This window comes from Osmerus mordax, chromosome 4 (assembly GCF_038355195.1).
Source record: "Osmerus mordax isolate fOsmMor3 chromosome 4, fOsmMor3.pri, whole genome shotgun sequence".
Taxonomy (NCBI): Eukaryota; Metazoa; Chordata; class Actinopteri; order Osmeriformes; family Osmeridae; genus Osmerus; species Osmerus mordax.
The window spans coordinates 12,659,002-12,679,497 of record NC_090053.1 but is presented as its reverse complement, the minus strand read 5'-3'; the positions used below and the strand labels follow the sequence as shown (position 1 = coordinate 12,679,497).

The 20,496-nt window shown below is 46.1% G+C and overlaps 1 protein-coding gene across 1 annotated transcript in view; it reads left to right on the top strand.

Annotated features, from left to right (window-relative positions):
* The window catches only part of tln2b (talin 2b), an 82,795-nt gene extending 63,322 nt beyond the window's left edge, over positions 1–19,473 (top strand). Inside the window, exons 34-57 of the mRNA XM_067234240.1 lie at positions 303–446; positions 655–816; positions 990–1,130; positions 2,356–2,537; positions 3,107–3,239; positions 3,349–3,450; positions 3,581–3,751; positions 4,371–4,517; positions 5,176–5,277; positions 5,425–5,544; positions 6,269–6,415; positions 7,547–7,713; positions 7,943–8,126; positions 10,574–10,699; positions 11,768–11,884; positions 12,595–12,780; positions 13,162–13,269; positions 13,363–13,468; positions 14,572–14,696; positions 16,692–16,817; positions 16,926–16,988; positions 17,447–17,629; positions 17,754–17,879; positions 18,802–19,473. Of these exons, the coding sequence (XP_067090341.1) occupies positions 303–446; positions 655–816; positions 990–1,130; positions 2,356–2,537; positions 3,107–3,239; positions 3,349–3,450; positions 3,581–3,751; positions 4,371–4,517; positions 5,176–5,277; positions 5,425–5,544; positions 6,269–6,415; positions 7,547–7,713; positions 7,943–8,126; positions 10,574–10,699; positions 11,768–11,884; positions 12,595–12,780; positions 13,162–13,269; positions 13,363–13,468; positions 14,572–14,696; positions 16,692–16,817; positions 16,926–16,988; positions 17,447–17,629; positions 17,754–17,879; positions 18,802–18,930 (3,297 nt within the window). The 3' untranslated portion in view covers positions 18,931–19,473. The remainder of the gene's footprint in view (positions 1–302; positions 447–654; positions 817–989; positions 1,131–2,355; positions 2,538–3,106; positions 3,240–3,348; positions 3,451–3,580; positions 3,752–4,370; positions 4,518–5,175; positions 5,278–5,424; positions 5,545–6,268; positions 6,416–7,546; positions 7,714–7,942; positions 8,127–10,573; positions 10,700–11,767; positions 11,885–12,594; positions 12,781–13,161; positions 13,270–13,362; positions 13,469–14,571; positions 14,697–16,691; positions 16,818–16,925; positions 16,989–17,446; positions 17,630–17,753; positions 17,880–18,801) is intronic.
* Positions 19,474–20,496: the final 1,023 nt, after the last annotated feature.

Here is a 20,496-nt window from a genome sequence, read left to right as displayed (position 1 = left end):
GAAGGATTTCAATATTCAGGTAAAATCACTATCATTCTGATTGATTGGATTAAAAGAGCAGACTGATAAAAGGAGGGACATATATTTAATATTTTTGCCAATAAAATCTTTTAGAACTCATGAAATGATTATTATTGTTTTCCAGTATACCATAGAAACAAGTAAAAAATATAATCTACAAATACTGAAGCAGAAAACCACACAAAACTAAATTTATGTCACTGACAATACTTTTGGCCATGGCTGCAGTGCTCCCCAGGGGAGAAACAAAACATAAACAATAAACTCTCTCCCTGCCTTAGGCCTCCTACATGGTGGGTGTGTCTGATCCAAATAGCCAGTCGGGTCATGAGGGGCTGGTGGACCCTATCCAGTTTGCGCGTGCCAACCAGGCAATCCAGATGGCCTGTCAGAACCTTGTGGACCCAGCTAGTAGTCCCTCACAGGTGAGAAAGCCCATCTGTGACTGCTGACGGACTACAAGGCCTTTCCCTGGCATATGGAGACTGTTACTCTGGTAACACATTTGTGACTCAAATCAAATGGCCCGATAAGTTTTAGCATCAGCCGACTATGGAACATAGTTAGACATGCTCTCTCAGAGGAATGTCTCCTTGTAATGCTGTCTCTTTCTCTCGTTTGGTTGTTTGTTAGGTTCTCTCTGCAGCCACAATTGTAGCAAAGCATACCTCAGCCCTCTGCAATGCATGCCGCCTGGCCTCGTCCAAAACATCCAACCCTGTGGCCAGAAGGCAGTTTGTCCAGTCAGCTAAAGAGGTTGCCAACACCACTGCCAACCTCGTCAAAACTATCAAAGTGAGTTTTCTGGCAATGGAATTTCTATCCTGTTTGCCCTTAGCAAGAATATATTTGCAGCAGGGGCTCCTTTTACTGTTTCTATTGAAAATAGTATTTGTTGTGCAGCTGATATGTGGCTCTGTTGTAGCAGTATTGTGGCCTCAAGGACTTGTCCTGTTGTTTTATTGCAGGCCTTAGATGGGGATTTTTCAGAGGAGAACAGAAACAGGTGTCGTGTTGCCACCAGTCCTCTCCTGGGGGCTGTAGACAATCTCTCCACGTTTGCCTCCAACCCTGAGTTTGCCAGTATTCCTGCCCAGATTAGCAATGAGGTAAGCATTTGCTTTTTCTGAAATTCTCTTGCATTGGGATGAGATTGGGAGTCTATTTTGGAATTGTATAGATTCGTAAATTCAGCTTTTCTTGTCATTCGGTCTAAATATTTATATCCCCTAGAAAAATGTTGCACATTTGGAATAGGCTGAAAGCTACATCTACATTGAAAACATACCATGATTACCGTATTTTCCGGACTATAAATCACACTTTCTTTTCATAGTTTGGCTGGTCCTGCGACTTATAGTCAGGTGCGACTTATACATCAAAATATATGTAATTTAACATGTTTTTAAATGTGAATTCATACTGACTGACATGAACCAACGAGTTCAACATATTCAGTGATGTGGAATGAGATCGGGAGCTTGGTGAACTAGCTTACCTGTAACTTGCTTGTTGGTGCTAGCTTGTTATGATAATTTAGCCTATTCAGCTTCCCAGGTATGTTCTTTATGCTATTGGGTAGCTGAATAACTGTGAATGTTGTTCTGTGTGCTATCGTGTAGTTGAATAACTTGCCTTTCGAGATTAAATGTCTGTTCTTGGTCTTGGATTTTGTGAAATACATTTCTAAATAAATACGATTTATAGTCCAGTACGACTTGTATATGTTTTTTTCCTCTTCGTGACGTATTTTTTGACTGATGCGATTTATACTCCGGAGCGATTTAGTCCGAAAAATACGGTACATTGGCGTCTACTGCTTTCAATCCCCCTGAAATAGGCATGGTACAGAGTGGTTTCTGTTAGCTGGAGGAATAGGTCAGCACTGAAATTGTTCTTTCTTTTAGTCAGGAAAAGACTCCAGATGGAATTGATTTTACTTCCTACAAAAAAAGAATCCTTACACAGCTCTAAAAGCTTTATGACTCTAATCTGTTGGAGGGCAGTGTTTAACTGCACTCTCTCTCAGCACAGCTGCTCTAATCTTGAGCTTGTTAATCTAATTGTCGAGGGAAGCTTTGGCTATGATCAGAAAGACTGAAGGTGTTTCTTTGCACGACCACATAAAGCTGGATCTTTAATCCCATCCCTGAGTGCGTGGCTTGGAGGACACCTTTGATCTCCTGGAAGTCAACAGGGAAGGAGAGCTGCGACACCTGTGTAGTGTGTTTGCTCTTAAAGCGCTTCAGGCACAGACATGAACTGTTCCCCATCCTCGCCCCCTTGTTCTCACTCGCTCTCCTCTCCTCTCTCCTCCCATCCCTCGTTCCCCAGGGCTCTGCATCCCAGGAGCCAATTGTGCGCTCGGCCCGTTCAATGCTGGACAGCTCTGCCCTCCTTCTGGAGACGGCCCGATCGCTCATCATCAACCCCAAAGACCCCCCCACCTGGTCGGTCCTGGCCGGCCACTCCCGCACAGTGTCAGACTCAATCAAGAGCCTCATCACCTCCATTAGGTGTGCGCCACCCCCATCCACGCCATATACGTAATTATAAACAGGTCTACACCGGATGTTCTGTGGAGTGCAGGGGATAAAAGTGGATCGTCAGCAGAGTAATAAATGATTGTGGTAGTGGATTACATTTCCAACTCCCATTTAGCAGCTGAGGGAGTTCTGTAGGGAAGGAATGAAGACGAGGAGGCAGAAGAGCTCAGAGGCTACGCTAGGCTGCCTCTGCTTGGAATGACAGCAGACACAAAGGTAGTCTAGTGGCCCCCCTGCTGACATGAACAGAAGTGCGTTCCCTCCTCATTATCACTCTACCGTCAAAAACGCACGCAGACACACACACACGCCTCAGATCCATCATGTTCTGTATCTGGCATTCCTCTCTAGCCTCCTGCAAATGTGGTATGAATTTCAGATTTCAAATGTCCTGTAAATAAGATTAACTTTTTGTTTCATAATACTTCAAAACGTTGGTACAACTATCTTAGACATCCAGCCAGGTACTGTCTTTCAAGGACAAAATATAATAAAACACAATGTACTACAGTACTCATCATCACACTCTTGGTTGGCAGGGACAAGGCACCAGGACAAAGGCAGTGTGACTACTCCATTGACAACATCAACAAGTGCATCCGGGACATTGAGCAGGCCTCACTAGCAGCTGTGGGTCAGAGCCTTCCCTGTAGAGATGACATCTCCTCTGAGGTACAGTCGGTTCTAATGCTCGAAGCTCTGTCATTGCTTCTGGGATACAAGGTTTCCATTCAGAGCCTTGTCCCATTTCTTTTGTTGTTGTTGTTGCCATTTCCACCAGGCTCTTCAGGAGCAGCTGACATCCTCCGTGCAGGAGATTGGCCATCTCATCGATCCCATCACCACGGCAGCCAGAGGGGAAGCCGCCCAGCTGGGACACAAGGTATTAGTCTGTCTGTTTCCTCTCGCAGCCTCTGCGGGCCTCATCCACTACCAGTTCCCGACTCCAGTTCTCTCCGGAGCAGTCGACTTATTATCCCAGCGTCTCACACCAGGGTCTCTTCCTCTCGCAGGTGACCCAGCTGGCCAGCTACTTTGAGCCTCTCATTGTGGCGTCGGTGGGTCTGGCGTCCAGGCTCCTCGACCAACAGCAGCAAATGACCATCCTGGACCAGACCAAGACCCTGTCAGAATCTTCCCTGCAGATGCTCTATGCTGCCAAGGAGGGAGGGGGTAACCCGAAGGTACTACCACTCAAACACAACGAGCGTTGGGTAATTGTTATAGCCTGTTGATGTGGAATGTTCTAGCATTCAACGGTCTATTTCTCTCATACAGGATTAACTCACCTATCCAGTTAATTTACCTATGTCAGGGGGAGTGGAAGGAATCACATGCAGAGGATGTCAAAAATAAGAGTTCTTTAATTAGGTCTCCAAGAGAACAAAAACAAGGATTCCCTACTGGTAAAAATATCACAAAATATTGAAAGCTCTAGGTTATCCTCAAAAAACAAGTGCAAACAAACTAAATGCTCTGGGATATTCCAAATAATAATCCAGACATGAGAACTGGAGTTCTACTAAACAATCTGACAAAGAGGAACAAACAAGGTTTAAATGGAGATGTTTTAAGTAACGAGATCATGAGCAGCCACAGTGACACACACACATACAGAGGGGGAAGGAGGCTGATTAGCCTAGAGCCATGACAACCTATATAGGCCCATTTTATATAAGATGTCCTTGAGTGTTTGTAAAGGCATGCCCCAAATAAAAATTGATTATGATGATAATGATGATGATGAGAGTGTTTCCATGTCGTGTTTAAGGCTGATCTGGATATGTGTGTCTGTATACTTAGGCGGCCCACACCCATGATGCTATTGCTGAAGCTGCTCAGCTGATGAGGGAAGCGGTGGATGACATCATGGTGACCTTGAATGAGGCGGCCAGCGAGGGTGGCATGGTGGGGGGCATGGTGGAGTCCATTGCTGAGGCCATGGGCAGGGTGAGCTGTGTATGTGTGTGCGTGCATGTGTGTGTGTGGATTGTGGCCTAGTGCTAGTTGTCCAAGAGAAGTGTCCCTCCAGCTGAGACTCATTAGTCAGATGTGATCGATGAGAAGTGATAGGCCCAATACACCAGCGATGTCAGCTGTCACTGTGCCTCCTCCAGTGATCTGTCTTTGTCTGGGGTGGAACCACTCATAAAGAATAATGCTTATTTCACATTTGATTTATGTAATCTATCTATACACTTTTATTAAATCAAAGAAACAACGTTTTATGTGTTGATTTACGGTTTGTGAAAAGCCTCAAAAGCTGTTATTTCAGAGTTGTAAGGTAATTTGAGTCTTCACTGAAACTTTGATTGGCAAGCAAGGAGTTATGAGAACACAGCATCCATTCCTACAGTTCCAACAGCAGATAGAGTCCTATTCATCAACATGATCCTGGGCACAGCTTCACCACTTTAATACTATGGAGTGTCATTCAGAAAATGTGGAAGAAGTAAAACATGTTGAATTTTGTGTATATTACATCATTTGATGTCATGGCAATCAGACTAAATTAATTGGCTTTGTCCTGCTCCAAAATCAAGAAAGCCAGAATGCTTATGTATTGTTGATGGAATGCTGATTAAAATAAGCTATTTGGCCTTGACAGCTTGGAGAAGGAACTCCCCCAGAGCCAGATGGAACCTTTGTAGACTACCAGACCACCATGGTGAAATTCTCCAAGGCCATCGCCATTACCGCACAGGAGATGGTGAGCACACAACACACCTCAATCGCTCCACCTCAAACTCACCTCAATGTGATTACTGGTCTTTATTTTAATTCCTAATACATTACATTACATATCCATAGGCTTGTTCTGTGACCTTGCAGTACGTGTGTTTGTGCCCTGCTCCAGATGACTAAGTCTGTGACGTGTCCAGAAGAGCTTGGTGGACTGGCCTCCCAGGTGACGGTCGACTACGGCCAGCTAGCCCATCAAGGACACCTGGCGGCTGCTACGGCTGAGCCAGAGGAGGTGAGAGGTCGACCCCCCAGCTCTGTCCCTGAACTGCTGAAACAGGGCCCTCGGTCGACATCATGGATTCTTGTTTGTGACATAAACATTACCTCAGGGTCCCACCTCAGTCAAGTGGGAAATGGATTGACATTTGTTTGGGAAGTAAACACATGGATTTGCAGATACACACAACCTAGATGGTGGGTGGGGTCCTTTGATAGGATGTTTTCTGACAGTGAGATATTCAGCAGGGAGGTTTTCGCGCCTCTCCATCTTCCTGTCCCTCTCTCCACACCTGTGTAGTCTGCGCTCAAAGCTCCCCTAAGAGGAGAAAGGGATGTATTGAAACACAGCCTGATAACCATTGCACACTCTTATCAATACCCTTTACATAACTGGCTGCTGGAAATTCTGGCTACCATGGCAACATCGTACCCCCACAAGCTTAAAAGCCTGTAGTGATGCTCATAATGAAGTACCACCCACCCATGAATCTGTGTGTCAGGAAATTAAAGGTGTAGTGCCATCGGTCGCTCTCCTCCAGCTTCTGAAAGCCAGCATTTTGTCCCTCTGGCTGCTACGAGGCAGACAATCTACTATGTGGAACGTTTTTGTGGCATGTGGATGGAGAAAATAGATGTTAGCAGGATGGAGCTGTGCGGAGGTGGATTGGCCGGCTACTTGACTGTCTGTCTGTCAGACTCGACAACTCATTGACTGGCCGGGTGACTGTTTTTTCCAGGTGGGCTTCCAAATCAAGACTCGTGTGCAGGAGCTTGGCCACGGCTGTATCTACCTGGTGCAGAAGGCAGGGGCCCTGCAGGTCAGACCCACAGACAGCTTCTCCAAGAGGGAGCTCATCGAGTGCGCCCGTGCCGTCACTGAGAAGGTAGGCCGGTCGACAGGAGACTGTTATAGCACTTGCTACTCCCTGCTGGGTGTGCATGTGGGCGGGACTCTTTACCCCCCCAACTTCCGCCCCCAGTCCTTTGATGTTTGTGTACGTACAGATAGGAGGAACTTAGGAGTATACATTGTTGAGGTGAAAGGGCAGCCGCTTAAAGTCAGTTCCCAGGGCAAAGGCTTATAATACAGAGTTCTTTAAGATGTACTTGTGAACTGTGTGTGGAAGCTGTAATCCCTGAGTCTAAGCGCTGGGGTTTAATAGGAGAACAGTGCACTAATGTGTCAAAACACATAAGTTTGGCTTGCGGCATTGTTGATGCTAACAGCTCATGTTACACAAGTAGCAGTAGTTACAGCCGAGAATACTTGTTACCGCTAACAACTACATGAGTTCATATTGACACCAACACGTACTGTCAATGGACAGCAGCAAGGACCGATCAGTCACGCGCCTCCTCCATGATCCTAGCAGTAGATACTGGAACTCTGTATTCACATTGATCTCATATTGCCCCTGCCTGATTGGGTTCAGGGCTTATATCAGGCTGGTATAATATGTGTCTGACTGAATACGGAAGCTGAACCCTCCACCTCATCTGAATACAGCTCCCATGGCAGTTCATTTGTTAGCGAGGGTGGCAGACGTCCAGATCAGGAGCTTGTAGAGATGCAGAGTCAGACTCTTGGGCTTCATGTACTGTATTTATGCAGAAGTAGTAGGCCTGGGTCTAATTCGTTGTTACACCCCTTTCTCTTTCTCTCTGTCTCTCAAATTTTCTGTTGTTCTCTCTCTCTCTCTCATCCCAGTCTCTTCGGCTATGTTACTCTGTTGATGTATGTTTCTCTATCAGTGGGTCTGTCTGTCTTTCTATATGTCTGCAGGTCTATCTCTCCTGCTGCCTCACCTCCTGTCCTCTTAGCCTATTGTCTTCATACTCTTCCTGCCTGGCATATTAACGTTGAGCTCAGATTTAATGAAAGTTCAGAAATCTGAACTCAAACAAACAGAACATCGGGCCAAGGACAATTAGAATGTGGTCTGTGTTTGTTCACTAGGTGTGTTATTGTTATGCAAGGTGCTGAGGCAGTGTGTGTGTTTCCATCTCCCACACAGGTGTCTATGGTGTTGTCAGCCCTGCAGGCTGGTAACAAGGGCACCCAGGCCTGCATCACGGCAGCCAGCGCCGTGTCCGGCATCATCGCAGACCTGGACACCACCATCATGTTCGCCTCAGCCGGAACACTCGACCCTGACAACGAGGAGTCCTTCGCTGACCACAGGTGAGGCACTCGAGGCAGGCCCCTGCCTCGAAAGTCCCACCGTGTTCAGTTCCATGCCCATCAGATGAGGCGTCTACTGCCCTCAATACATTGTCTAACTGAAGGTCAGAGCTTACCTCATCCACATAACACTCAAGGCAGCCCCCAACTCTGGAAGTTAGCAGAGCAGCGCAGTATGTAGAATGCACGCGTGTGTGTGTCTGAGGGAGAGTGTGTGGTGTGTCCACAGGGAGAGCATCCTAAAGACAGCCAAGGCTCTGGTGGAGGACACCAAGCTGCTGGTGGCAGGGGCAGCCTCCAGTCAGGAGAGACTGGCCCAGGCCGCCAAGTCCTCCGCGAAGACCATCACCCAGCTCACTGATGTGGTCAAACTGGGGGCCACCAGCATGGGCTCCGATGACCCTGAGACCCAGGTAAGGACACCCAGATGGGCTCAGTCCTGGATGGAACACTGGAAGGTTATTCACATTGTAGCAACCCAGGGGACTTGAAGGCCTGATTCACAATGAAATAGGACTCAGAGACACTTGGCGTTAACATAAATTGTCCTTTAATAACAGATCTCAGGGTAAGGGTAGTGGGACAAACTTTAAATCAGGATTCTTCCCGTCAGTGGTCTGTTGGCCTTCATAGGGTGTGGTCCTGTGGGGGTTAAAAGCAGAACGAGTGGTCAGTCTTTTCCAGACAGTCTCGTTGTCTCCCTGGTCCTTTGCTTTTCCATGCGGCCTTGGACTGGCTCCCTTTATACCCTCCCCTGATCACCTGATGGGCTGCAGGTGTGACCAGTGCCATGTGCCAAGTGGCTAGCATTTCAACAGGCAGATAGACTCATTCTATCACTTCCCCTAATCTAAGGCCCCGTTTACAGGTAGGAAAAACGCATATATTTTCATGCGGTTTGGCCTTTCATTTACCCGAAAACTGAGGTTTTATCACGGAAAACGATCATTTCTAAAAACTCCGGCCAAAGTGTAGATTTCTGAAAACTCAGTTTTTGTGTTTGCGTGTGCACTAGGTTACTAGCGTAGGACGCTAGTGCGTCCTATGTTTACAGTTAGTTGGCTTACTGATCATGGATGCTGTTACGGTAGTGCTCATTTATGAGTTAATGCAAACCCTTTTGGCCTGTTTGTATTTACAAACACAACTGATTTTTATATCGAGGAGCAGAGGCAAAGATTTAGAAAATTCTGATTGGTTTGCATGGCTTTATCCTTATCGTTACACTGCCGCCTACAGGTTTGGCATAGTTATGATGGCGCTCGGGGGCGTATTTATGCGGGTTCGTGTAAACAGAAACATTTTTGAAAACGATTTTGTGTGTACAACGTTATTTTTGAAAACGGAGGGGCAGAAATATTTGTTTGTGTAAATACCCGGCTATGTGTAAACGTGGCCTAAGCCTATGGACCCGTCCTCTGTGCCGGATTGGCTGGTCTGTTTCCCCTGGTTTGCTACAACATATATGTATATGTCTCCAAATTAGGGAGGTTCTAGACCATTTCAACTGGGGGGGAGGCAAGTTGGGACCACTTGACCTGTTAGAGGGACCTCTTACATTAAACATTGTTGTCATATAGTTTTTTTCACTGCATTGCAAGCATTAACATGCAGGAGTCAGGTGGCTGAGTGGTGAGGGAGTCGGACTATTAATCCGAAGGTTGCCAGTTCGATTCCCGGTCATGCCAACTGACGTTGTGTCCTTGGGCAAGGCACTTCACCCTACTTGCCTCGGGGGAATGTCCCTGTACTTACTGTAAGTCGCTCTGGATAAGAGCGTCTGCTAAATGACTAAATGTAAATGTAAATGTAAACATGCAAAAGACCATGTTTCTAATTATATTTTTTTTACGGTGTGTGGTAGCCTGGTCCTAACCAGACCCTCGTACATTTCATTTGTACAGAGGGTCTGGGATCGCTCCATTGACAAGCGTTAACTTCCTTGAAGGCAGGTACTGTTGAAGTTTAAAACTATTGGATCTGCCCAGTGCCACTCTGATCTGCCATAACCAATCGCTAGCGTTCGCCTTAGCCATCTCCTTCACAATTAGTACTTCCGCTCAATCAAAATTGAACGGAAGTACGTAGGAGGGCAGAGCCAGGCTAGGTGTGTGGAGGGGTACGACCCAAACGCAGGAGAAGTAGAACATCAAAACAAGGGTTTTTTCTTGATAATGGGGAAACAGACAGGATACTCACAGTAACAAGGGTAAGGACAAGACAAAGGCTGTGTCTACTACCGCGCACTTGTGCACTTCGAGCACTGACTTTCAGTGCTTAGGGCGTTTACACTGACAGAACCAGCAGAATTCAGTGCACTGAAAGTACCCGGATGACGCACTGCAAACGGTCAAAAAATGCAGTGTACAACGATGGACACTACTCGTCCTAAACGGGCGTCATATTGGCTACGTAGCGGAAGAGGAGGAGCCCTTTCGGCAGCTTTTCATTTCATTTCTAAAATAATGGCGGACGAAATGACTCACGAGCAGATTCGCCTTAGATTCGCGGGTGTCACAATCAGATTTGCGTCCGTCACTTCCCGCCAAGTGGTTAACTTAAGTGTTCCATTTGAGACAGCACTACTCACCGACGGAGTGCACTACAGATGTAAGTGCACTGTATTGCAGTGTACTTAGTAAAGTGTGCGGTAGTAGACACAGCCAAAGACTGCACACAAAACAGGAACCTAAATACAAAGAATCAAACAAGACACAGGTGGACACGATAAGACAAACGAGAACTGAAACCACTCCATTCATTTTGAGCACATTCCCACACCCCCCCTCCCCCCTATACCTCCCCTATCTCTCTCCCCTATCTCCCTCCCCCTATCCCTCTCCCCTATCTCTGTCCCCAGGTGGTTCTGATAAATGCGGTGAGGGATGTGGCCAAGGCTTTAGCTGAGCTCATTGGCGCCACCAAGTGTGCTTCAGGCAAGCCAGCAGATGATCCATCCATGTACCAACTGAAGAGCGCTGCCAAGGTAAGGTTTATGGAGCCAGCATAAAGGGCTGGGCCCACACAGATACGTCTCAGAGATATGCAGGGGCAGTCTGTTCTGTCACAGCTTCCCAGCTGGGAGTGTTGCAGTACCACAATCTCTACAGCCCAGAGTAGTGTTCCGTCTCTAACAGGAAATGACACTTCTTATCGCTGTGTTTGAGTTTGGCACTCTTTCTGCCTCCCTATGTGCCATTGTCCCAGTCATTGAGATTGGTATCAGAGTTTGTGTGTGTGTGTGTGTTTGTGCGTGCACATGCGTGTATGTGCGCTTGACTGGACAGGCTCCTTATCTGTCAGATGCTCGGGTCAGCAGCTGACTGGTGTTTTCCAAAGCACAGCTAAACCTGTCCTTTCTACTGCCACTCACTGTCCACGTCCCTATACATAGTCACACTCTGTGTACAGTTCACCTGCCATGAGCTGCCAGGATACCTCACAAGTCCCCCTGCCCTAACCCTCGATGTGAGCGCTGATCGAAGCCCTTTCTGGCTGGGCTCTACTCCCACCATCAAGTGCACTCCAGGATGAGAGCTTCAAAGTCTTTTTTCGGTCCAGCTACCTCCCTCTTTTCACTGAACATGCATTACTCTTCTGTTACACTGCATAAGGCTTTTTTTACTCACTCCTTCAGTGGAGGTAGGACCACCCATGAAAACTGCATATGTTGACAGATTATTCTCATTCCTCCAGACATATGGTGACCACCATTTGGGACATACTTTCAAACCCCTGGTGATAACGTTGCTGAAATATGCTCAGCTCTGCTTGACACAATCTGCCCCCTGATCCAGGGCTGGGTATGGCAGGTGCTAAGCATTAGAACTATGACGACTTGCTACCATGTTATACATCGTTGGTAAAACTACAGCAGTTGCACTAGGCGGTCTAGCTAGCCCATCCTGGTATATACTTGTCGGGGTATATAGCACCATCTTCTGGCCTGTTTTCTCTCTCTGTTTGTCCTTAACACTTCTCATTTTCTATAAATATTATATTACATAAATCTCCCCCTCTCTACCCTCCCCCTCTTCTTCCGTGTGTGTGACAGGTCATGGTGACCAATGTGACGTCGCTGCTGAAGACAGTGAAGGCGGTAGAGGATGAAGCCACTCGCGGGACCAGGGCGCTGGAGGCCACCATCGAGTGTATCAAGCAGGAGTTGACGGTAAGATCCCCAGACAGGCTCAACTGTTCCATCCCTTGTGAGTCGCTGGAGAGGACGCACAGGGCTTTGTAGCTGGTCGCAACTGACTCTAATGCTCTGTCTTAACCGTTTGAGGAGAGGTTTTTACACACTTTTTTGGTTCAACCCTCATCGCCCTCTCCTGCTCATCCCAAACAAGCCCTGCTGTACTTCTCACTGTCTTATCATGGGGCTGTGGTGCAAGAAATGTGGTGGGGAGGGGGGGTGGTCAGTGGAGCAGAGGAGAAGTTTTCATCAGCTTGTTTTCCTTGTGATTTACTGCTAATCCTTATCAGAGTCCCTCCAGGACCACAGCAGGCTTTGCACAGGCATAGGAACACACCAGAGCAAACACAGCACACTTAACTCCCCATTACAGGGGCATCAATAACACTGGGAAACATGTAAACCTCGCTTGTTCATTCTCACAATGGCTATGTTCCCCCACTCTGGCTCCCTCCATTTGGTTCAATGCTGTTTAGTAACGGTTCAGCAGTGGCACAGCCCTGATATCTGTCTGAACGGTCTCACCAAGTCTCCTCCCTTCCCTCCATCCCTTCATCATTCCCTTCCCTCCTCCCTCTTTCCTTTTTTCCCTTCCCCCTTCCCTCCCTCCTCCCTTCCTCCCTTCACCCCCCTCCCTCCCCTTCCTCCACCCCTCTCCCCTCCCTTCCCCCCCTGCACGTTCACAGATGTTCCATTCCAAGGACGTCCCTGACAAGTCCACCACGCCCGAGGAGTTCATCCGCATGACAAAGGGCATCACCACAGCAACGGCCAAGGCGGTTGCGGCAGGAAACTCTGCCCAGCAGGAAGACGTTATCGCCACCGCCAACCTGAGCCGCAAAGCCATCGCCGACATGCTGACCACCTGCAAGGTGCTAATCCTGCCAGAGCGGCAAAGCCAGGGCCACAGCACCAGGACAGGGCAGGACAACAGACTGTAGGGCTGCAGGGTGTTACTGGTGCCGGGTCAGAGTAGCTCACTAACCCTGGAATATTACAAGTGTGGAGCCTTAGTTACAAAGTCATCTATTACATCACTGACAGTTGGCTCTTGGCATGAGAAGGATAAAGAGTTGATCGATTTTATTTTCGGACTTATACTGCTGTGATATTTACTGATATTACATTTGTCAGATGGCTCCCCAAGGTGCTGTGAAGGATTGAAAGGCGCCAGGCAGAAAGCCTCCTCGGGGCTGAACTTGCCTCCGGTGTTTAACGGACTGTTTTTTTTTTGCATGGTCTGTTCTCCCCAGCAAGCAACCAGTCACCCTGAGGTGAGTGAGGAGGTGAGGAACAAGGCTCTGCGCTATGGGTCAGAGTGCACCGCATGTTACCTAGCCCTGCTGGAGGAGGTTCTGCAGGTGAGAGAATACACACAATGATGGTGTTGAATCCAGGGATAAACACATAGTTTGGAGCCATGCTGAGGTGAGAGTGTGTGTGTGTGTCTCCAGGTGCTCTTGAAGCCCACTGTGGAGCAGAAGCAGCAGCTGGCAATACACTCCAAGCGTGTAGCAGGGTGTGTGACAGAGCTGATCCAGACTGCCGAGGCCATGAAGGGTAAGGCCCCTTCACATACAAGGACCTTGCACATACACCCCCCCCCAACCCCCCCAAACACACAGACAAACAGACCTTCATGCAGAGCAGCACATTGTATAGAACACTTCACCAAACAATTCATTTCCAAATGTTTTATTAAATGCATGTTCACAGCTAGAATAATTTGGGGATGCTGATTTATAGTATGTTATGGACTAATCTGCTTTTGAATGGGTAATACCTGTAAGTGAATATGCCACAGAAAACTGTCCAGGACAAAACACTGTTCATGAGAGTCACTTCTGTATATTGATAATGTACCGTAGAGTTATTTTCAGTGTAAATTGGCCAAATGACCATAGTGAAGGTTCCCACATATGCCTGGAATGTTGCCTGAAGGAGTTTTGGACAGCAGTAATATATAGCATTTGGGTGCGAATTGAATTTCAGAGTGTAGTCTGAGACCCACTGGGGCTATCCAGTTCACCTCTCTAATGCCCCTTGTTTTTCTCTTTCTTTTTCTTTCTCTCTGGCCTCAGATGGAAGTAAGTGGGAGATGATTGTGTGTTTTGTTTTTGGAGATCACCTTTCATAGGCACAGGGGGGGGGGGGGGGGGGGGGGGGTTGAGAAGTGTGTGGGGATGGGAGGGGTGGTGGGAGGGGGCGGTGGGGCCCTGGCAGATATCCCCAGGGTTTAACATAATCCACCAAAAACATCTTTCCATCTGCTTCTCCAAGCTGTTTCCCAAAAGCCCCCTTTTATGACCAATTTAAAACCTATAAAGAGTGACAATGATCCATCAAAAGTGCATTTCTTGTTTTCTTTCATTTAACCTTACTTAACTTTGAGGCGTTAGTCACTACACAGGCAATCCGCCATGTGGATAACTAGTGCAGTAGCGCTGGTGTTCTAATGATCTTGTGGTGTCAGCTGTGATTTTGACAGTGTATTCCATACTATGTTGGCTGCTACAATAATGCAATATGTTACAACTACAATCGGTATGTGCTGTAATATCCGTTCAGTTCTAGGGGTCAGGGGAAATAATGTAACTGGAGCCTGGTGTGTGCGGGTGTCGTTGTGACTAGTTGAGTGATGTCTCTTCCTGGGTGTGTTCTAGGATCAGACTGGGTGGACCCCGAGGACCCCACCGTGATCGCTGAGACTGAGCTACTGGGAGCTGCTGCCTCCATCGAGGCTGCAGCCAAGAAACTGGAGCAGCTGAAGCCCAGAGCCAAGCCCAAGGTAGGAGTCTTCCTCTCAGCCCTCCCTCCTTCCCTCTTTCCTTGGCCTCACTAATCAAACCTGAGCCTGGAGAACCCACCCAGTGACAGATCAAGGAGACAGGATGTCAATACTGTGTGTTACAGAGGAAGAGTTGCTCTTAGCTTTAGTGACGAGTGGAAAAGTAGAGGGGGGAACACTGAAACTGTACCAGTCATACTGTCAACAGAGAGAGAGACTTAGGGAGAGTACCTAATGATGTTTTGAATGTTTTCTCAATGTATGGTCATTGGAAAATCTCATCAAGGGAGTAATCTGGTTTGTTTTTTTAGAGATCATTTTTGAGGCATGTTGCCAGGAGACGCAATTACATAGCCTGGTCTTTAAGCTTATGTTGGAGTGTGTTCAAATTTGTGATGATCTGTCTGCACCCCTAGTTGAGGCAGAGGTCATTCGTCTTGTTGAACCTATTTCCTTCATTTTATTACATTATTCCTTTGTTTTTAGACTGAAGTGAAACAGACTCTTTTTTTAAAGCATTTAATGTGGTATATGAATACTGATAAAATACCATGAGGTTGAAGTGGTGTGTGGAATTTCTTACTGAATTATGTGCAATATTGTTTTGCTGGATAGCAACTTCTCCTTGTTGTGGTCGTCACAGTTTTGATAAACTGGTTGTAATACTGCTCAGACGTAGTCCCTCTCTCCAGCTTCAACAAGAACTGAACATGGCTGGAAATCCCCTTTTCTTGATCCTCTGTTAGACATATTGAAGCAAGGCTCACTGCTTGTGAGTGGAATGAAGATGTAGCTTTGCTTCTTTACGCCCCCTAGTGATCTGATGATATGCTGCATCCTGTATGTCTTTAGTTTGTCTCTCCTACCTCAAGACTTTCCTTATTTTACACGTAATAGGCAGGATGATTTCCTAGCAACATGTACTGTTGGACTGTAGCATGATTAAACTAGACTAAAAGCATCTAGTTTAATTGCAGTTCATCATTCGTAGAGCCATGTCCAGTAGTATAGGTCTTCTAAATGTTTCTGTGAATCAGAGTCTGTGAATGCCTATCTAATCAAACTCCTCTTGTTCTCCCTCTCCTCCCACTTCCATCCTTCCCTGTCTCTCAGTCCCCCTGTGCATACCCCTAACCCCATAGAAGAGCCTCTCCCCTTCCCAGCATGCATCACTCTCCTCCTTCCCCCATCTTCTTGAGACGTTGTAGACCTGGAACCCTTCTCTGCAGGCCTCTGTCTGATATGTTTGATATATTAGGTTGTTATTCAGTCCAACTATATATCAAACATATTCCTACAGTGTCCCGCCCTGTCTCCAGCCACGTGTGCCTTGTATGTTGGTGGTGGTGTGGCATGATCTGATCCGTTGTCACTGACTGCTATGTGTGGTTGACTGAGGCGAGGGGTGACGTTGAACCCTATTTAGGTTGACTCTTAATAGGTTGTCATCTGTATGTTGTAAAGGCTGGATGTAGGGCTGCACGATTATGGCCAAAATGATAATCACGATTATTTTGTATTTTTATCGAAAACAAATGTTATTGTCCCATAGGCTAATTATAACTGTTTTCACATCCATATTGTGCTACATTCCTGCTAATGTACAAATATGTGCATCAAAATAAAATAGGTCATATTCACCAAAATTAAGTGCATCTCCTTAAAGAATAAATCAAAATAAATAAAACACTATTTTACATTGTGTAAATATGTTTTAGGAAGCAAAAATAATAATATTTGATACTATGAACGGAATGACACATTTGAAATATTGCTCAATCACGCAAATTTGATTGTGGGAAGCCAAAATCGTGATTGTGATTAAAATTTGATTAATTGTGCAGCCCTAGCTGGATGGGTCAACAGGCTTTTTTAGCTCAAAGGTCGGCACTTTTTGTGATGATTTTTGGAAGATTCCAACATCATTATTCCTGTAATTGACATGATTCTCCATGATGGTAGTTTGATGTTTGTGTGTATGGTTTCTCCTTCAAGCAAGCGGATGAGACTCTGGACTTTGAGGAACAGATCTTGGAGGCTGCCAAGTCCATCGCCGCTGCCACCAGTGCCCTGGTCAAGTCTGCCTCGGCAGCACAGAGGGAGCTGGTTGCACAGGGCAAGGTTAGTCCAAGTCCTCACACTGTTGCATAATGATGACATCATATTAACAGCTGCACTGTGTCTGGGTGCAGTTCCACTGTAGGGCATCTCTGCTTGTTTCTTGTATAGGTGGGCTCCAATTTGGCCAATGCTGTGGATGATGGCCAGTGGTCCCAGGGTCTTATATCTGCGGTGAGTTACCCTCAATTTTTAGTTTGACAGGAAATGCTAGTGCCGGCTCCCAAGTTGGCGCTGAGAGGTGTCTTGTACATTTACATGTATTCATTTAGCAGTCACTTTTATCCAAGGACAGGGGCAAAAATCTGATATCAACTTTGGGGTGCACAATTACTTAGACATTTTCTCATGAGCAGTTCCTGGGGGGGAAACATCAAAGTTGTGCTGTAACACACAGACTACGTTAAACTTTATATATAATAATCTATAATCAGCACAAGTGCCTTAATTATATATTATTAATATTGAAATTACGTAGTTATGTTTTCAGTGATTTATTGGAGGGGACAAATCATAATCTTCCAAGGATTAGGGCAGTTGTGTTAACCCCCATCCCCCGCCCATGTCCAAAGCGACGTACAAAATAATGCCTTGAGTAAATGCAGCAGATAATCAAGTATTCCCTCCTACAGGCCAGGATGGTGGCTGCAGCCACCAGTAATCTGTGTGAGGCGGCCAACGCCTCCGTTCAGGGCCATGCCAGCGAGGAGAAACTCATTTGCTCTGCAAAGCAGGTGGCAGCCTCCACCGCTCAGCTCCTGGTGGCCTGTAAAGTGAAGGCTGACCAGGATTCGGAATCCATGAGGAGGCTACAGGTGACGACCCTGTTTGACATTGACCCCCACACCAGCCCCGGGGCCTCACCCCTGCCCTATATTCAGTCATGGTATTAATATAGAGGTCTCTCTCCCTCCATCTCTCTCTCTCACTGCTGGGAAGGCTGCTGGAAACGCAGTAAAGCGGGCATCAGACAATCTGGTTAAGGCAGCGCAGAAGGCAGCTTTCGATAAGGCTGAGGATGACAGTGTGGTGGTCAAGACCAAGTTTGTGGGTGGCATTGCTCAGGTAACATCTCTTTTTTATAAGTGACCTGCCAATGAACATAACTGTTATGGTCTGTAGTGTACCATAAAGAGCCTTAAAAAAAAGGCCTTGCTTTTGTACGCAAACCTTTTCTATTCTAGTCTCTGCATGATTCCAAAATGGTGGTAGGCCCTAGATAAATGGCACTTCAGATGTGTTTCTCAGCTGTGGTTAACCAGGCATCCACAGTGGCCCCAAACATCAAACCCTTCGAAGATGTTTTCGCATTCTTCAGTCCCAGCAAAGTACTTATCCCCATCCTTTTCATGCACAGTCAAATGTAATGTAATTACAGTGGATGAATGTCTACTTACTCAAAGCTTGAGGCGCTTCTCTGCTCCTCAGGATTCTTTGTTTTAATCTGGAGAAACTGACTCCAGTCCCCCTATGGGTGTGCGAGTATGTGTCTACTTTGTACTTGTCGGCATCTGTCAAATTACAAAAGCTTTTCACTAAAGAATAAATAACTATTCACTGCATATTTACATTGAATACATTCAATTTGTCACCACATACAGTTACAGTTGTGGAAATTATAGGTTTTCAAGAACAGGACATAAATAAAGGTTCTTTAAAATATGTCTTAAAAGCTTGAAAATGAAAGAGAAGAGTATATTTTTATGAGTACATTCCTGGTAACAAAAATAATATTCCCTTCCCCTCCTCTCCCTTTTCCTCTTCTCTTCATTCCTCCCTCTCCCCTTCTCCCATCCCCTCCTCTGCTTTCTTCCCCTCCCTCCCCTCTTCTTCCATCCTCTCCTCTGCTTTTTTCCCCTCCCTCCCCTCTTCTTCCATCCCCTCCTCTGCTTTCTTCCCCTCCCTCCCTTCCCCACTCCTCCTTTCCTTCCTTCATCTCCTTTCCCTTCTTCTCCCCTCCCTACTTCCCTTCCCCCCTTCTCCTCAGATCATTGCCGCTCAGGAGGAGATGTTAAGGAAGGAGAGAGAGCTGGAGGAGGCCCGGAAGAAGCTGGCTCAGATCAGACAGCAGCAGTACAAGTTCCTGCCCACCGAACTCAGGGAGGACGAGAGCTGATTGCTTGAACAGGCAAGAAGTTTACTTTTGACTGGAACCATCAGAGATAGAGGCAGACATATGTGATTGGCTGCTTCTCTCACATGTAGACAGGATTTAAACAGCACTCCATGTCAGCTTAATGAGAAGGTCTTGTGTGTGTGTGTGTGTGTGTGTGTGTGTGTGTGTGTGTGTGTGTGTGTGTGTGTGTGTGTGTGTGTGTGTGTGTGTGTGTGTGTGTGTGTGTACTTGTCTCAGAATGGCATTGACGTTTTACTGTAACTGTTAAAGTTCCAGCTGGTTCTAGATGTCTATGCAGGACATTCTGTGAATATGAAGTCTAAACAGTGTCTTGTACAGATCCTATACTTACAGGATTCATGCAGTTCGCTGTTCTCATAAACATTTTGTTAATCTATACAGTAACTATACACAAATATATGTAATGTTTAATGAGCATTACTGGACCCAATAATTGCTAAAGTTCTGAATGCATAAAATGTTCATATAAAGATATCTGAATGTCATGAAGGCTGTTTTAATTGTGCAAACGTTTACTCTCAAACGGACATAAAAACCCATATTGTAGGTAAGTACCTCAAAAAAACAGTGCTTATTGAATTATGGAAGTTTTTTTCAATGCATCATTTTATCATTGGCTTGCATGCACCATTATAGCGATACATATCAATGAAGCTACTAACCAATAGATTAGTATGCGGAGGCACTTGTGTTATGTTAGTATTAGTATGAGCATCGGGTTAGTTAAAGGGATGTTTTAAGAGTTTTGCTCAACACGAAATCAGTGCCGGTGAATGGTTCTAATCTGAGTGAATGGTAAAGCTACAGTAGTAGCTGATGAGGTGACTTCAGTCAAAGTATATTTTAGAGTAATAGTTCTTAAAGTAATAATTAGCCCGCATGTAAAAAGATTTAACACTGCCTTCCATTGGATGGACTTTCAGCTGATGTCCTTATCTAAACCATCATTTGTCAGGAGTAGTCAGGTGAAAAGTGGTTCTCTTAAATCTGGGGGTCTAACTCCAGGCCCATCTCTTTGCTTGTCAGCCTGTTATTCCAGTAGTCCTCCCTCCCTCAAACACTTTCCAGGCTGCACAAGGAAGCTTTGTTTACATTCTTTGTCGTGTTTGTTCTTCCTTGTCTTTGTGTTTCAATTGCAGTCTAATTGACAATGTCCAGATTTTGTTAGGGAGGTCCTCCATACGTGAGCAGCACCTCAAGTCTTGTTAGCATACATGGTGGTGTTTCATTAACAAGGAATACTCCTTCCTCTTAATTTTCATGATGACGATAGCAATACGTGAACATTAAGTCGATAAATCAGACTTCAAAATAATATGCGGAGCCCTACCCCAATAGAAGTCTGTTGAATGCACTGATTGCTGGTACCCTTATGCACTGAGGAGCGCAGGTAATGCCTTCCACGTTCATCCATGTAGGAACACTAAAGAATTTGCTTCTAGCTGTCAGTAAGAGAACGGTTTGTTATTATATTGGTATCATAGGTAAGGTACCAGCTGTATCTCTCAGTGTGTCGACTCCAACACCTCCACCCTCCGTCTCTGG